Source organism: Elgaria multicarinata, chromosome 9 (assembly GCF_023053635.1).
Source record: "Elgaria multicarinata webbii isolate HBS135686 ecotype San Diego chromosome 9, rElgMul1.1.pri, whole genome shotgun sequence".
In the NCBI taxonomy this organism is placed as follows: Eukaryota; Metazoa; Chordata; class Lepidosauria; order Squamata; family Anguidae; genus Elgaria; species Elgaria multicarinata.
In genome coordinates, this window is record NC_086179.1 from 8,313,301 (window position 1) to 8,331,012 (window position 17,712).

Consider the following 17,712-nt stretch of genomic DNA (forward strand, 5'->3'; position numbering starts at 1 on the left):
CACAACCTCCTTAGGTAACTGGTTTCATTGTCATACTGCTCTAACAGTCACAATGTTTTTCCTGATGTCCGGCTGGAATCTGGCTTCCTGTAACTTGAGCCCATTATTCCGTGTGAGGCGTTTTTCATGTTCCAAGACAAAGTAACAGTGTCGGTGAACAAAAATGAAATTTTCATACATCCCTAGTTGAGTATCAGGCAGATTAAATAACTAAAAAGCAAATAAACAAATAAATACAGCTGTTAAATATGTGTATGTATGCATTTCTCTCTCTTTCAGATCCATCAGTAAGACCAACTATTCCGAATGGATCCAAGAAATTCTTATGAATCTCTGGTGAGAGGTATTCAGTGTTTTGATGTCACTGGAAATTTCAATCCGTGTGAGCTTCTGCTCACAGGAGACCAAGCTTTCCCAGTGCTCGTGAGTTCGAATGGGCAAGTCCTCATTGCTGCATCCCAGTACGGGAAAGGCCGGATGGTAGTTGCTGCACATGAAAAAATTCTGTGTCTTCCCCAGTTCCTGCCATTCGTTAAAAATGCTCTAGAGTGGCTGAAGCCTTCCTCGAAGGCCCAAGTGGGTGTTCACACAAGCATGCGCGCCCTTTCCGAGAGGCTCATCAGCACCGGTGTTAAAGTGCAGCCAGATGCAACGCTTGAGGACTCTCTAGGCGTGTACTGCATACATGCTTATGACGACACGCAAGCCAATGATCTTGTGCAGTTCGTAAAGAGAGGGAAAGGACTGCTCATTGGAGGGCAGGCCTGGCATTGGTCATACCAGCACGGCGTGGAGAAGGTATTGCTTGAATTTCCTGGAAACAAGGTGACCAGCGTGGGCGGAGTCTACTTCACTGCCAATGCGGGACAGAATGGGATCTTCCCTGCGCCCAAGGAAATGCCAAGGGTGCCCCTTGCCACCAGGTAAACGCAGCCCTTATTTACCTACCGTGAATAATCCTCCCTATGAAAAAAATTCTTCCAAATATTCCGACCCAGGGTCTAGCACAATGGAGGGGTGAGGATCTCGCAATATCTTTATCATGAGATCTCCCCGTTTACACGGGGCGCGCGATGACCTCGGAGGGAGAGGACGTCACGCCCGCCATTTTGTTTTTTGTTAAAGGAGAAGAGCGCACGAATGCTCGTGTGCAAAAGGTAAGGTTTTTTTAATTTTAAATAATTTTCCCTGCTCCCCCACCCCACCCCCGATGGACGCAGAGCTCCTGAGGGTCCCGGCTCCTCGCGAGGAGCCAGAACAAACTGCGATGCCTGCCCACACATTCCGTGGACGCGGGATCAGCCTGAGACCGTGGAAAAAGTGTGCTCAAAGGGTAGGGTGATATCCCGGGGAAAGGGAGGGATCATCATGTAGACACACGGGGACAATCCCGGGGATCGCCCAGGGATATCGCCCCGTCTAACTATGGCCCCACTGTCTTAACATTCCATCACAGGTTAGCTTGACAAATAAACAGGAGCTGTGTGAATATTGCAAAGAATAGTTCCTTGCAATCTTTTTTTGTATTTTATGTAAGTGTCCTTATTAGAGTCCTCACTTGATAACTCGTCAGTTTGGACTGTACGGCATACCATGACTTAAAGCCCTCCTCTGCAACAGGAGATTGTTTTCTGCACATACATATGGAACTGCTTGCTCTTTAAAGAATATGTTTTTAACCTTAACAATTTTAATCAGTGATTACTTTATTGCTGTGTAAAATTATATAATCTTTGTTCCTTGGTTGTATTCTGCTATGGTCTAAGGACTGATGCAATAAATGTTGCCTGGGCTGATGGGAAGTGGATCTAATTTAGTGGCAATGGGGTTGGACTTCAAAAACATAGACAGAGAATTAGAAGGATCTCCAATGTTTCTTCTAGTCCAGTAGTCTTCAGCCTTTTCTGACTAAGGATCCATGTTTAGCCCAACACAGATTTCAGCAATCTTTTCTGAATCCCCACTCCATCTATTGATACGATGCTAGTGTTGCAATTCTGATCCACCCCATCAGGCTATGACTCAGGAAGAAGACCAGTGATCTATTAGAGTTTTCACCAACCTGGTGCATTCCAGTTATTTCGGACAACAGCTCCCAGCAGCCCAGCCATGATCTTCAACGGTCAGATATGCTAGTAGTTGTCATCCAAAATACATCCTTAAATACTTAAAAAGTTGTCACACAGAGGAGGGCCAGGATCTCTTCTCGATCATCCCAGAGTGCAGGACACGGAATAACGGGCTCAAGTTAAAGGAAGCCAGATTCCAGCTGGACATCAGGAAAAACTTCCTGACTGTTAGAGCAGTACAACAATGGAAACAGTTACCTAGGGAGGTTGTGGGCTCTCCCACACTAGAGGCCTTCAAGAGGCAGCTGGACAAGCATCTGTCAGGGATGCTTTAGGGTGGATTCCTGCATTGAGCGGGAGGTTGGACTCGATGGCCTTATAGGCCCCTCCCAACTCTACTATTCTGATTCTATGACTTATAAATGGTAAAATGAATAAGAAATCAGCACCTTTTCATTGTTAAGAGATGGGAGCCCTCTGTCCGGAAGACAGGGAGATTCCATGTTCTTGGGAAGACTGTACTAGGGAAAACACATTTCTCCCCCCACCCCATGACCCCAGAATTAACATGCCAAACTGTCCACCTCTCAAACATGCTTTAGGGTGGATTCCTGCATTGAGCAGGGGGTTGGACTCAAAGGCCTTATAGGCCCCTTCCAACTGTACTATTCTATGATTCTATGAAAATATCTGCATGAAACTCAGTTGAGGAACACTAATCTAGTTTGTTCAAGCACATCCTAGCTTTCAGATTAAATGTTCTTTTTTATATATGTGTATAGGCATGGAGTAAACATTGGAAACGATTTAAAGAGTCTTCTGAATGGAGTAACTAAGTTCAATATACATGGTGATAACCCTAAACAGAGATCAATCCCTTCTCCACTGCTCATCCATGGAACCTTGGCATTTCCAGTTGGCATAACCCATTCACACCTGGCGTTCCTTGGGGCCGCCTACTACGGCAGAGGGCGCATTGTGGTTGCCTCTCATGAAGGGCTACTTAAGATATCATCAATGAAAACATTCCTACTCAATGCCATCCACTGGCTGACTGCGGGAAAAGGAGGAAAGGTTGGCGTTGGAGACAACTACCGGAGGCTTTATTCCATGTTAAGTGAGGCAAGAATTCCATGTGAGCTAACTGATCTCAAGGATGGCCTTCGGGTATATTGTTGCACAGCCTACAGTGACAGAGAGATGGAGAAAATCCATGAGTTTGTCTCCGAAGGAGGTGGCCTCCTAATTGGGGGACAAGCTTGGCACTGGGCATATGGGAATCTTAACTCCAGTGCCATTGCTGAGTATCCAGGAAACAAGATTCTTAACAAGTTTGGAATTGGAATCACTGGGAAAACTCTTGATATAGCTAGTGAAAGCTACCCAGCAGGAGAGGCCAGAGATGTCGTTTTGAGCTACCACTTCCGGAAAGAGCTCTTCCAATTCAAGGAATACATTCGGAACAATCAAGCCCCAGAGCCGCCATACTCCTCAAGGCTCAAGAAGCTAGCAGAAGATTGTGCCACATTCCTAGAGATCCCGGCTGCCGACTCTCCTCCTTTCTCCTCTGTTCACAAGGATATGCTTGAGCTGTTCCAGCTCCAGGGGCTTCCTGACGTCAGTGCAAACAAGCCAATCAAAGCCAGCTCAAATGAAGCAGTTTTAATCGACTTGGCTTGGAGACTCAACGATGTTATGCCAGCGTTCCAGAACTTAGTGCCCAGCCTGAACCCCAACTTTGGAAAGCCTTATCACACAGCACCTCCCCAAACCATTTGGGTATATGGAAGGAATGACGGTAAGCTCCCTGCTGGTTTAATCTCTTGACCTTGAGTGGCGTGCCAGGTGAGGAATTTCCATGTGATGAGTTGGGAAATCCTAGGTTCAAAGCACATCTCATTCTTGAGTTCAGTTGACAGGTTTAAGCAAACCACGTCCCTGCCCACGCTACCAGAATGACAATATGGGTTACTCTTAGACAGAGGCCATGGCTAGACAAGGGGCTTGGAGGGAGACGATCTCGTGATTTTATGATCGCGAGATCGTCGCTCTCATTTACATGCAGCGCGTGACATCACGGCCACCATTTTGGGTTTTTTTTAAAGGGAAAGGAGCTCAAGCAAAAGGTAAAGTTGTTGTTGTTTTTAAAAAACAACCCTCACCCTCACCCTCCCCGATAACCGGTTCCCAGCTCCTCGTGGTTACTCGTGAGGAGCCAGGATAACCCGCAACACTCAGCCACACTTTCCGCAGTTTCAGGAAAAGCAGGAAAAAAGGGCCTGCTGATATCTCGGGCCAAGGGAGGGATCATCCTTCCCTGCTCCCAGGATGCCCTGTGATCCCGGGGTGATCACCGGGATATCACCTGGTCTAGCCGTGGCTAAAGTTTGGAAGCATTGCTGAGAAACACACATGTTTCTCCTGGGGAATTACCCCACTGAATGCAATCAGTCAGACTTCCGGGTAGGTTTGGGCTGCCCATGAGGAACACGATTTCATTCCAGAGAAATGCTGATGTTCAGCTAAAGAAGCTTGAGCCTCCCTTGCCCAGGTCAAAGGTTCTTGCAGTGATTTCATTAGGGGGTTCGGGTGAACCTTTCAAGTGTTTTAAGCAGGAGGAGATTGCAGAGCAGAGCAGGTTGGACACCACACCTCTGCTGGACACACATTTAGCATATTGGAGAAGATGCTCTATGCATGTTCTCATGTGTGGATGGTATGTGTGCACTTAAGGGGTGATCCTAATTCGGCCAGGCTCCGCCCTTGCATGGAGGTGCCTTAAGCATTATTTGGTGGGTGGGTGGGGCTGGCTGGAGCATCGGTGGGGATGGGGGAAGCCATCAATCTTTACAGACATGAGGAGACTTATCTGGGCCTCCCTTCCAGAAAAGCTCGATTCATCAAACAAAGTTTTGAAAAGTCTCAGCCTCCAATAAGGAACATTGAATAAAATTTGCCATTCACTATCAACTGTACAGCCTCTGTCCCACTGACATTTCCCCCAATTGTATCTCCTGGTTTGGCCTTCCAGGAAAGGAAGCATGGAGAAGCACTGGTATGTATGTTCCTCCAGCCAAAACAGCCACCTTGCTATTTCCATCCACGGCCATCGGTGCTAAACTACAGGTGAACTCATTAAGACTAAATACTTAAGTCAGTGACCATAGTATGAGCTGAAGAAGGCAAGATATGAGTGACCAGGTTGAAGAATTCTTGGTCGCACTTGTAGATTAATACTGAGGTTCTGTTGCACGTCCTAGAAAAATGCTACCCAGGGATCAGGGAGCCTAGTGGTGTGGCCTAGTGGAGAGAACCAATAAAAAAGAGAGATAGACTCTAGTGTTGAAAAGTAGAAAAGTTTTTAGCTTTCCTAGTGGAGAGAAGGCAGGAATTGGACTAGAGAGGCACAAGATCCAGTTTTCTGCAGAGAGACCCTCGGGCAAGACACTCCTTTTCAGTCTAAGATTGACAGTAGGGCTGTACAAGCCTCGGATTTTGGATTTGAATATCTGAGGCACAGAGTCCATTTTATGGTGGATTCGCCATTTCCTTACACAGCCCTAGGCCCCGTACAGTCAACAACTCCCAACATGCAGTGCCTGGGAGAGCTGATATTCAAATCCAAAATCCAAGGCTTGCACAGCCGTAATTGACAGACCTCAGGGTTGGTGCTGTAGTGCAGGTGTTCATCGTGACAGCCTCTGCAGCCACTTTGCCTGGAGAGAGCTGCGGTTACACTAGAACGGTGAAGTAGAGGGATACAACATGTGCCCAAGCATTAGACCATCAGCTTAAGATTTTCCAGGAGTTTCTTTTCCCAGTGAAAAAGAGAAACACTTGATCAAAGTCAATAAACCTCATTCAAAATCAAGTGACCCCCAAAATACTTTTGTGTCACCATCCCTGCCATTTAGGAAGTCCCAGTATTTGAACTACGTCAGCCCTGCCTCCAATATACCCCTGATCAAGATCTCTGCTGGAATTTCAGGATTTGGGCTTCCTGTTCAGGGTAGAATCATAGAATCATAGAATAGCAGAGTTGGAAAGGGCCTACAAGGGTACCATAGGGAAAAGTGAAATCTCTAGGCCAAGGGCCAGATGGAACACAACAGACCACTTTCCTGCTGGGTCCCTTCTGTCCCATTCCAAAGTCCAACAACAAGAAATCTGAGAGTTCAGAATTGGGTTGGAGGAAGGAGCTAAGTTTTTCTGCTTATGGCACCATTACCTTGAGTTATTTGCTCTGCTTTCCTTTAGTGGTTATTGACTGGCCTGCACTGTGTTGGGTTGAACAGCAGGGGCTTGATATAATGGGTGATTCCAGATGGCAGGAGTCCTCGCACTAAGAGAAAGCATCGTACAGCTATTTCTATACCTTCAAATAGCCAAAGCTCTTTGGGCACTTTAGAAAATATAAAATCCTTAAAAAGCAAAACAAATCCCCACATAATATAAAATCTTTAATGTTCAAACATTTTCTTTAAATATACTTTTTTTAAAAAAAATGTAGCGGAAATCTATTCTGTCTTTTCTTCCTTACCTGATATTTCAAGTTAAGAAAAAGGGTGGAAGCAGCAGAGGGAAAATCTGGTACCTCGTAAAATTCTGTGCATTCAGGCAGTCTGGTGGCATTATAGAAGCCTCATCTGCAGGCACCCTAAAAACTGTACATCGCCAGCATTGGCATTATTTCTAAATATAATACTTCCAATTTTATACAGCTTTTTTTTCAAGGTATTCAAAATAGATCACATAGATTTACGGATCCAACAAAGAATCTTGTTGCATCTTAAAGACTAATAAATATATTATGGCATACTTTGTCATAGACTACAGTCCGCCTCATCAAAGGCATGATGGGTATTTTGGCCCAGGCCAGGCCACACTGGTCCCCAAATACATGAGGCCCTACTTGACCCACTCAACAAATATAAATTGAGTTACTGTTGAGCTGCTGTTTTGGAATTCCATTTCCCCCTTGAATCCGTCCAAAATAGCAGTGTGATTATTATTATTAATTATTATTATTTATTTATATAGCACCATCCATGTACGTGGTGCTGTTGATGAAGTGACAACTCCCAATTCACCACATCCTTCAGGCGTGTTCATTTCGGATCCATTTGGGAAGTCACCATTCAACACCAAAAGAGTTTTGCAAGGGAAGGGGGGGGGGACGCTAGCATCCTTCCCAGATGCACTCTGGGAAACAAAGATGGCAGCCGGTGCATGTAGAGTTCTGTAACTACTGCTGGCGAAGCTCCTGCAAAGCCGGCAGCTTTTAAAAAGAAAAACATGTAAAATTCACCCCTATCCTTTTTCCACTTGAGGGAGGCAGCCAAAACGTCCCCAAATACAGCCTGATTTGGTGGTGGTGGTGGGAATAGTGAGACACCAGCCCTACTTGGAATCCATGTGAGATGCCTGTGAAGTCTTCACTGGTCGATCCCCATGCGTATTACACACTCAAAATAGAACCTGCTAGGAGCAATATCTTTCTTAGCCCAGTGTCTCTTTGTAGTAGTGAATATTTTGTACCATCAGTCCTGAATCCAGCACCCTTTTCTCCAGGTACAGATCGGCTGTCATACTGATAACCTGAGCAAAGCTGAAGAGCTGAAACGCCCTTCAGTGGTGGTAAGAAGATTTGAAGTTAAGCGTCAGAAGATAGAAGTCTCCAGTTTGTGGGGCGGCCTCTTGTACATCATAGTACCAGAGAAGTCTTCACTGGCTGATATCTCCGTCACCATTGAAGGGGCGACAATGGCTCCTTATTTCAAGCATGGTAAGAGAACCATGTGTTCATCAAATGAATGGAGGGTGGGCTTTTCTGTGAACTCAAAAGTCTGCTGGAATTCAGATGTTGCTGTGAGTCCTAGTGCATGACCTGCATCTGCAAACAGCTTGATGTTCCCAATTCTTCATCAAGCATAGAATCATAGAATAGCAGAGTTGGAAGGGGCCTACAAGGCCATCGAGTCCAACCCCCTGCTCAATGCAGGAATCCACCCTAAAGCATCCCTGACAGATGCTTGTCCAGCTGCCTCTTGAAGGCCTCTAGTGTGAGAGCCCACTACCTCCCTAGGTAACAGATTCCATTGTCATACTGCTCTAACAGTCAGGAAGTTTTTCCTGATGGCCAGCTGGAATCTGGCTTCCTTTAACTTGAGCCTGTTATTCTGTGTCCTGCACTCTGGGAGGATCGAGAAGAGATCCTGGCCCTCCTCTGTGTGACAACCTTTTAAGGATTTGAAGAGTGCTATCATGTCTCCCCTCAATCTTCTCTTCTCCAGGCTCAACATGCCCAGTTCTTTCAGTCTCTCCTCATAGGGCTTTGTTTCCAGATCCCTGATCATCCTGGTTGCTCTCCTCTGAACACGCTCCAGCTTGTCTGCGTCCTTCTTGAATTGTGGAGCCCAGAACTGGACGCAATACTCTAGATGAGGCCTAACCAGGGCCAAATAGAGAGGAACCAGTACCTCACGTGATTTGAAAGCTATACTTCTATTAATGCAGCCCAAAATAGCATTTGCCTTTCTTGCAGCCATATCGCACTGTTGGCTCATATTCAGCTTGTGATCTACAACAATTCCAAGATCCTTCTCATTTGTAGTATTGCTGAGCCAAAATAGGTCCTTAAGACCTTTACAATGAATATCAGCTCCACCCTCAGTAAATTACAGGTCTCCAATTCAGTCATGTGCCAACTCCAATAAACACAGACCCAAAACTGTGTTTGAAACTATAAAAAGTCCCAAGTTTCAATAGTCCTCCAATTGTTCGCTTCACCCCATGTACCTGTTTCCCTCGAATTATCCCCTACAGCACTAAACTGTCAGCGTTGTTGTTGTTGTTGTTGTTGTTGTTGTTAGCTAAGTCACACCCTGGGCAGCAGCGCTCCTAAGATCCTTTGCATACCAGGAAATGGGTTTAAGGGGGGAAATGTTAAAAAAATCATAAAAAATCAATGGCTGACCCAATCCAATTCAAATTTGGTATGCTTAAAGCTCTCCTTAATATCTATTACTGTGATGTCTCTAGCGTTAAAACTTACGTAGATGTAAGCATTTGTTTAATTTTTCTTTAAACATATCAAATCCTGCTCCTGTGCCCCCAGTAGCCGCTCAGAAAACAACAAAGGATTCACTCGAAAATTAGTACCAAAATACCTCGATTGTTTTTCCTTTATAGCACAATTAAAGCAGGATGCATGGGAGTACTTCACAGTCAAAGCAAATTATAAACTGGAAAACTTCTGAGTACTTCACAATAAAAGCACATTATAAGCTGGAAAACTCCGGAGTCCTTTGCACGCAATCTGCAGTGATTGCACAGTATAATCCTGGTGTGATAAAGCTCTGTATCAATACCACACCACATGTCAGCACTCTGTTAAAGAATTGCTCTTACTTTTGTTGATGCAGTCAGAATTTATAGATGAAAATGCTAGTACTGTGTTGGGAAACTGAAAATTTTCTTATAGAACTTTCCCCATGCAATTGCTACTTTACTATCATTTAAAAAGAACCCAAAACATCTTTCTAGGAACAGTGACATTACATAGCCAAACAGATTTGGCTACACTTTAATAATTGCTAAATGAAGCCAATTCAGAGTGAGGGTAATATAACCTGCATTACTTTTCCTTTATTCTGGGCAGTATTCAGTGTTAAGTCCTATGAAGAATAGACCCACTGAATTAGTCATAACTAATCTAGGTCCCATTAAATTCAATTTGTCTACTCTAAAAAGGACTAACGTTGGATATTGTTCTCTGAATACACCATAAAGCCCATTTGGATTCCCCACCCAGAATACCACGAAGGGTGTTTTTTTCGGCGGGGGGGAGGTGAATAAATTGCCAACAACATCCCCACCCCCAATTTCTGAGTTCTCTAGAATATAATGTTCATGTGTGTTTTCTGTTTTTAAATATTGCATTAGGTGAAACCTGTGTAAATGCCTGGAAGAATTTTGTTTGAAACAATAAAAAGTCCTAAGTTTCAATGGTCCTCACATTGTACCAGCAGCACACCACATGATAGCATTGTAAGGGAACAGCTTGTATCTTTGTTGATGCAGACAGAATTTTATGGATGAAAATACTAGTGGTGCGTAGTGAAATGAATGCATCTGGATGACTTTAAAATAAATATAGAAGTCAATTGCTACTTTGATACCGTAAAAAAACAAAAACAAAAATAAACTACCTTCCTAGGAATATTGACATTGCATAGCTAGTTAGATCTGTCTACTTTATGATACTTGCTAAATTAAGCCAATTCAAAGTGAGGGCAATGCAACCTGCATCACCTTTCCTTTGCTCTGGGTAGTACCCAATGTTAGTCCTACTTAGAATAGACCTATTGAATGGGACTTAGGTTAGTCATAACTAACCTAAATCCCATTCATTGCAATGTGTCTACTCTAAGAAGGACTAACATTGGGTATTGCCCTCTGAATACACCGTCAAGTCCCTCTGGACTCGTCACCCAGAACACAATGTGTGTGTGTGTGGGGGGGCATTATTTCGGAGGTTGAATGAATTGGCAAAAACATCCTCAGCTCCAATTATTGATTTCTCTAGAATATACTGTTCATCGGTGTTTTCTATTTTTAAATATTGCATTAGGCGAAACCCGTGTAAATGACTGGCAGAATACCATCCGCCATTACTCTGCTCCCTGGGCTGAGCTAGAAACGGAGAACATCATCTTGACGGTGCCCTCAGATGAAGTGCGCAGCATTGACAATCCTGAGATCCTGCTGAATACCTATGCTCAGGTCATGAAAGCCATGGCCAACTTGGCATCTATCCCGTCTGCTTTCCCTAGACCAGAGAGAATAGTGACAGATGTCCAAATATCAACTGGCAAGTATAAACTAACCACTATATTTGGCTATGGGGTGGTACATAAATGTAATTAATAATAATAATAATAATAATAATAATAATAATAATAATAATAATAATAGCAAAATATTGGTAATTGTTTGATTTTGTCAATCTTCACAGCCCTACTTACTTGCGCTCTAGAAAAACGTCCTAACAGACACGCCTGTGCAGATTTGCTGGGTTTCATGCCACCATACCAGACTTTCCTCATTAGAAACTCTCATCTGTGCTAAAATGGTTGCAAAGCACAGAGGAGCTTTGGAGGATGACACTACTGTGTAAAGCACCTGCCACGAGTGAGGAAAAAGCCTCATTTATTAAGGCTCTACATGGTTCAGAAGCAGGGTAACTGAACAACCAACCTCCTCCTACATGAGCCTGCCAGACCATTGAAATAATCTACCCAGAGGCCTTCCTCCCACTTCCAAATTCATGTTTTATAGAAAAAAAAAGGGGGGGGGGCTTTCCTGTTGATACACCTATACTGCAGAAGTCCTTCCCCAGGGAAATCTGCTCTGCCTCTTTCTTTTTAGCCTTCTGCCATGGTGTTAAAAGCTCGTTGCTTAGAAAGGCCTTCGATTTCATTGTATTTATTTATTCATTTACTTAGAATATTTATATACCGCTCCCCATTGAAAAATTTCGGAGCGGTGTACAAAGTAAAATAAAAACAAAAACAGAATAAAACAGTTAAAACAAAATTTAAACAAAGCAAAAACAGAGATTCAAGGCTGCATGTTAAAGAAAGGCTTCTTGGAATAAAGACGTTTTCAGGAGGCGCCGAAAGGAGTACAAGGTTGGCGCCTGCCTGACCTCCAGAGGCAGGGAGTTCCACAGGAGGGGCGCCACCACGCTGAAGGCTCTTCCCCTGGTGGATTCCAGTCGGAGGATGGATCTAGGTGGAACCACCAGGAGCAGGCCCTCGGATGACCTCAGTGACCGGGCAGGTTGGTAAGGGAGAAGGCGCTCTCTCAGGTATCCTGGTCCCAAGTTGTTTAGGGCTTTGTACACAAGTACAAGAACCTTCAACCTGGCCCGGTAGCGAATAGGCAGCCAGTGCAGTTCCCTCAGCAGAGGAGTTACATGCTGGAAAGGGGCAGCTCCAGACAACAGCCGAGCTGCAGCATTCTGCACTAGCTCCAGCTTCCAGAGCAGCTTCAAGGGCAGCCCCACATAGAGCGCGTTGCAGTAATCCAATCTTGAGGTTACCAATGCCTGTACCACCGTGGCCAAGCTATCCCCGTCCAGGAGAGGCCGTAGTTGGCGAACCAACCGAAGATGGTAAAAGGCACTCCGAGCCGTGGTGGCTACTTGAGCCTCCAGTGACAGAAATGGGTCTAAGAGTACCCCCAAACTACGAACCTGTTTTTTCAGAGGCAGGGCAACCCCATCCACAACAGGCAATGAGCCTGCCTCCCGGACTCAGGAACCACTCACCCACAGGGCTTCCATCTTGCCAGGATTCAGTCTCAGTTTATTGGCCCTCATCCAACCCATTACTGAGTCTAGGCTTGTATGGGGTGGGGGAGAATTGTGAGCTGCTTAATTTTTTTTCTAAGGGAAGATGGGGTATAAATATTTTAAATGAAATGCAGACATCAAGAAAGAATGATGAACATGCATACCCCGGGGGACGGGGACTGATTCATTTAACATGTGATCCATGGAAGTTTGGATCTAAATATGTCTCAACCAATACAACTCCTGTCCTAGGTTGGATGCACTCTGGCTACCCAATTATGTCTAACATCCAGTCACTGAAGGAGATCATGGATGTGCAGTCGTTCTATACCAAAGGGGTTTGGGGCCCGATCCATGAGCTGGGTCACAATCAGCAAAAGTGTGGGTGGGAATTCCCACCCCATACCACCGAAGCTACCTGCAATCTGTGGTCTGTTTATGTCAACGAGACGGTGCTGCATATTCCAAGAGAAAGAGCCCACGTGGAACTTGAACCAAATTGGAGAAAGAAGAGGATAGAGGATTATATTCGAAAGGGAGCACACCTGAATGATTTTCAAGGATTCACTGCACTGGAACCCTACTTACAGGTAACACACAGCAAAAATATATTAAGGCTAGATTGACCACAAATACATCACCCAAACAAACCCACACCTGTACATACATTTGCAAAAAATGCTGATTTTTAGATGCAAGTTTAGAAATAATTGTAGCAACCGACCCTATTCAGATGACACGCTAAGCCACGGTGATTAAGCATTTTGGTTCTCCTGTCTAGGGCTGATAGGAGTTAAAAACCAAAAATATGGAGGGCCACAAATTGCCCTGATCTAAATCCATCAAGCTCGACCCCTCCGTGGAGTCAAAATACACCCCTGTTCTGTTGCACTGTTATAAACATAAGGACACTGAAAAGGCCATCATAAGATGTTTAAAAGGATCTTTAAACGAGAATTCTATAGCACACGTGTTAGTGGCCACTCATGTATGTTTACGGGTCATTCTGACAATGCCATCAGCCTCCTGAGAATCTCCCGTTCCATTTTCCTGTTCTGGCGCTAAAAATAAAACCTCAGAAAACCCAACTCTTCTGGCATAAATCGGTATTTGTCGGGTTTTCCTGCTGTGTGCAGGCAAAATTGTGCTATAAAATGCCCACTAGAGGACGCTGTCCCATTTAACTGCATTGAAGCTGTACGAGCCACATGGTCGCTGCTCTCGTGTTCGCGTAATTACAGCTCATTGCAGAAACGCAAGAGATGCAGGAAGCAGAGCCACGGTAACGGAACGCGATTTTCCTCCAACTGAAGGAGCTTTGGGGGGTGGGGGGGAAACAAATCTTGAAGTTTGGGAACAAGGAAAGCTGCTTTATAATGAATCAGCATCTTCATCTAGTTAGCCCAGGATTCTTGAAACTGACCAGCTGCAATTCTCCAGGGTTTGAGGCTGGATTCTTTCCTATCCCTTTCTTAGAGGTGCCGGGATTTGATCTCTTTTCAATCCTCCCAGAGTGCAGGACACAGAATAATGGACTCCAGTTACAGGAAGCTAGATTCCGGCTGGACATCAGGAAAAACTTCCTGACTGTTAGAGCAGTATGACAATGGAACCAATGACCTAAGGAGGTTGTGGGCTCTCCCACACTAGAGACCTTCAAGAGGCAGCTGGACAACCATCTGTCAGGTAGGCTTTAGGGTGGATTCCTGCGTTGACCAGGCGATTGGACTCGATGGCCTTATAGGCCCCTTCCAACTCTACTATTCTATGATTCTAGAGAGGATATTTGGAAGGGGGAATCCAGAGAGAACACCCCCCGCCCACCAAACAACAGCCCAGAGGGACTGAGGAAGCTCACTGGGCACAAAATGTTGACCAATTGTTGGGTAGCAAGATGATGGGATGGAACTGTTGGAATTCTGAACAGCAACGTTCTACGTGGCAGCATTTTCTTGAAGGTCCCATTTCTTCTCAGAATGCTCAGGGAGCAGCCATGAGAGTTAGAAGCAGTGTCATATTGGCACATGTCTGTATACATGGAACACCTCTATCTGACACACATAGATGGTTTTGAAGTATTTAGGAAAAGAATAATTATTTTCTTCAGCTGCAGGAGGCGTTTGGATGGGAGCCCTACATCCACATCTTCGCTAAGTACCGAACAATGACCGACATCCCAGATGACAACAAGTCCAAGATGAATCTATGGGCAGAAACTTTCTCTCAACAAGTGAACAAAAATCTGGGCCCTTTCTTTAAAGCCTGGGGGTGGCCCATTGAGAATGAGCTGTCTCAGAAGCTGGCCAAAAGCTTCCCTCCATGGGCAGAGGATCCCATGAAGCAGTACAAGTCTTCATAAGGAACTGAGAGTGAAACACCAAAAATTGGCTGTGATTCATAGAATTGTTTGCTTGCATTTGAAATCATTAAGAGAGCTTTGGCTATTCGGCAGTATAGAAATGTAATAAATAATTAGTTGGATCAAGGAATTGAAAGGGACCTTCTAGTTATTTAGCTCAATAGTACTTTTTTCTTTTTTCTAAAGCTTTTAAAACTTGATTCCGATCTGACTTTTATACTGTTAGTTTTACTCTACCCTGTGCCTGTTTGGTGCATTCTCTTCCCCTTCTTATTGTTTTATTATGATTTTATTAGAATGTAAGCCTATGCGGCAGGGTTTTGCTATTTTATTGTTTTACTCTGTACAGCACCATGTACATTGATGGTGCTATATAAATAAATAAATAATTAATAATAATAATAATAATAATAATAATAATAATAATAATAACTACCAGTTCAGTGCAGGATCTGAAATGCAGAATGCAGCTACAGCATCCCTGAAAATGGCTGTCCATCCTTTTTATAATTATCTCCAGAAAAGGAGAGCTCACCACTTCTCATTCCATGGTTTTATCGCTCTTCTTGTTAAGAAGTTTCTCATAACATTCAGCCAAAATCCTTTTCCCTAAAACTTCTAGCCATTCTCAAGAGTGTGTGGCTGCAGGGCTTCCCTTATTGAAATGAGGCCAAAGTATTACAAATTGCTGGAATTATAGGGTAAGATACAGACGGAGGGCATATCTTCGTGAGGCTTTGATCGTGTGCTCATGATTAGTCACTCACGGAAGTTTGCAGGTCTTTTACATGACAACATCAACCGCTCCATGCTTTATAACATTTATTCTGACTTTTTTATGATTGGGGAATGTCCGACATTTTTTGATTAAGTGCTGCAATGGCTGTGTGTACTTCTGCAATTCTGTTATACCACAGCACCATTTAGGTGTGAGTCACCTCACAGTAGGATTCCTCTAGCAACAGAGTAAGGCTCAGATGCTTCTTAACGCCATACAGGATCAGGACAACATGGAGCATCTTGGCTCCCAATCTGGATTTTGAAATGAAAGACCCAAGGAAAGTATGGGTACATGGAGGGTAAGTTGTAAGCAAGCACAATTTGTGACACAACATCATTATAGGGATAAATGCCAAGTTCTACATTTAGGAAAAAGAAATCAAATTCACAGTGACAAGATGGGGATACTTGGCTCAGCAATACTACAAATGAGAAGGATCTTGGAATAGTTGTAGATCGCAAGCTGAATATGAGCCAACGGTGCGATATGGCTGCAAGAAAGGTAAATGCTATTTTGGGCTGCATTAATAGAAGTATAGCTTCCAAATCACGTGAGGTACTGGTTCCTCTCCATTTAGCCCTGGTTAGGCCTCATCTTGAGTATTGCGTCCAGTTCTGGGCTCCACAATTCAAGAAGGACGCAGACAAGCTGGAGCGTGTTCAGAGGAGGGCAACCGGGATGATCAGGGGTCTGGAAACAAAGCCCTATGCAGAGGGACTGAAAGAACTTGGCATGTTTAGCCTGGAGAAGAGAAGATGGAGGGGAGACATGATAGCACTCTTCAAATCCTTAAAAGGTTGTCACACAGAGGAGGGCCAGGATCTCTTCTCGATCCTCCCAGAGTGCAGGACACGGAATAACGGGCTCAAGTTAAAGGAAGCCAGATTCCAGCTGGCCATCAGGAAAAACTTCCTGACTGTTAGAGCAGTATGACAATGGAATCAGTTACCTAGGGAGGTTGTGGGCTCTCCCACACTAGAGGCCTTCAAGAGGCAGCTGGACAACCATCTGTCAGGGATGCTTTAGGGTGGATTCCTGCATTGAGCAGGGGGATGGCCTTGTAGGCCCCTTCCAATTCTGATATTCTATGATCACAGGGCAAGTCAGGTAAGGCATCATCCTTAGTTTCTGATTTTTTAAACCAGAAGGATTTGGATGATTGGACTTCCTTGGTTATTGAAAAGCAAATATCTTTCTAATGTATATATACATGCCCTCTCTCTCTTTGCAATCAGAGGTACAGAACCTCTGAACGTTGAGGATCTATCTCTAATATGACCGTAAGAAGAGCCATGCAGGATCAGACCAAGGGTTCAGCATTCTTTTCACACATTGGCCAACCAGCTGCCCAAGGGAAACTCCCAAGCAGGACATAAATGCAATAGCACCCTCCCAACTGATGCACAAAACATGCACAGAGGGGTGGGGGAATCACATAACCACACAAAAGTACTCCTTTGCATCCACATTTACAGTTATCTGACTTTCTCAAAAATCCTTACATAAAGACATACACACTTAGAACTCTGACAAGACTAGAATGAATAATGCTCATGGTGTGTGTGTGTGTGTGTGAGAGAGGGTGGTGGAAATAAGAGAATTGTATCTTTATTTTATGCCATCTTAGTAGATTCCCAGATGGGTTCAATGCTTGATTTGAAGAAAGTGTAGTCTGGGAAGGAGATTTCAATCAGTATCAGCCTCCATGCAAGAAACATTCTTGAAAGTCTTGCACGGATGGAATCACGTGACGATTAGGAAGCCACCTTTGTTGGGGAGGCTGTGGGATAAAAGACACATTTTTTCACTTACGGTGGACCTGTCCATAGATACAGGGATTCTGGACATTAGTACATAAGGAAATAATTACTAATGTCAGAGAAACGATTGCATGTGAACCAGAACTTTTAAAATTATTATTATTAATAATCATAAAGGTGCAACCCAAGGCATATTTAGCCAGGGGGAAAAATCCTACAACTCCCATGGCTAACTGTAGCATGCTGAGAGTTGAAGGACTTCATAAAATCATAGAATAGCAGAGTTGGAAGGGGGCTACAAGGCCATCGAGTCCAACCCCCTGCTCAGTGCAGGAATCCACCCTAAAGCATCCCTGACAGATGGTTGTCCAGCTGCCTCTTGAAGG

General features: G+C 44.3%; 1 protein-coding gene across 1 annotated transcript; it reads left to right on the forward strand.

The window, feature by feature from the left end:
• Positions 1-274: 274 nt before the first annotated feature.
• TCAF2 (TRPM8 channel associated factor 2) lies at positions 275-14,827 on the forward strand. The gene is given in 7 exon segments (XM_063134513.1): positions 275-923; positions 2,852-3,867; positions 5,101-5,195; positions 7,641-7,854; positions 10,702-10,941; positions 12,679-13,016; positions 14,534-14,827. Coding segments are annotated over 7 exon segments (2,814 nt in total). The 5' UTR covers positions 275-306.
• Positions 14,828-17,712: the final 2,885 nt, after the last annotated feature.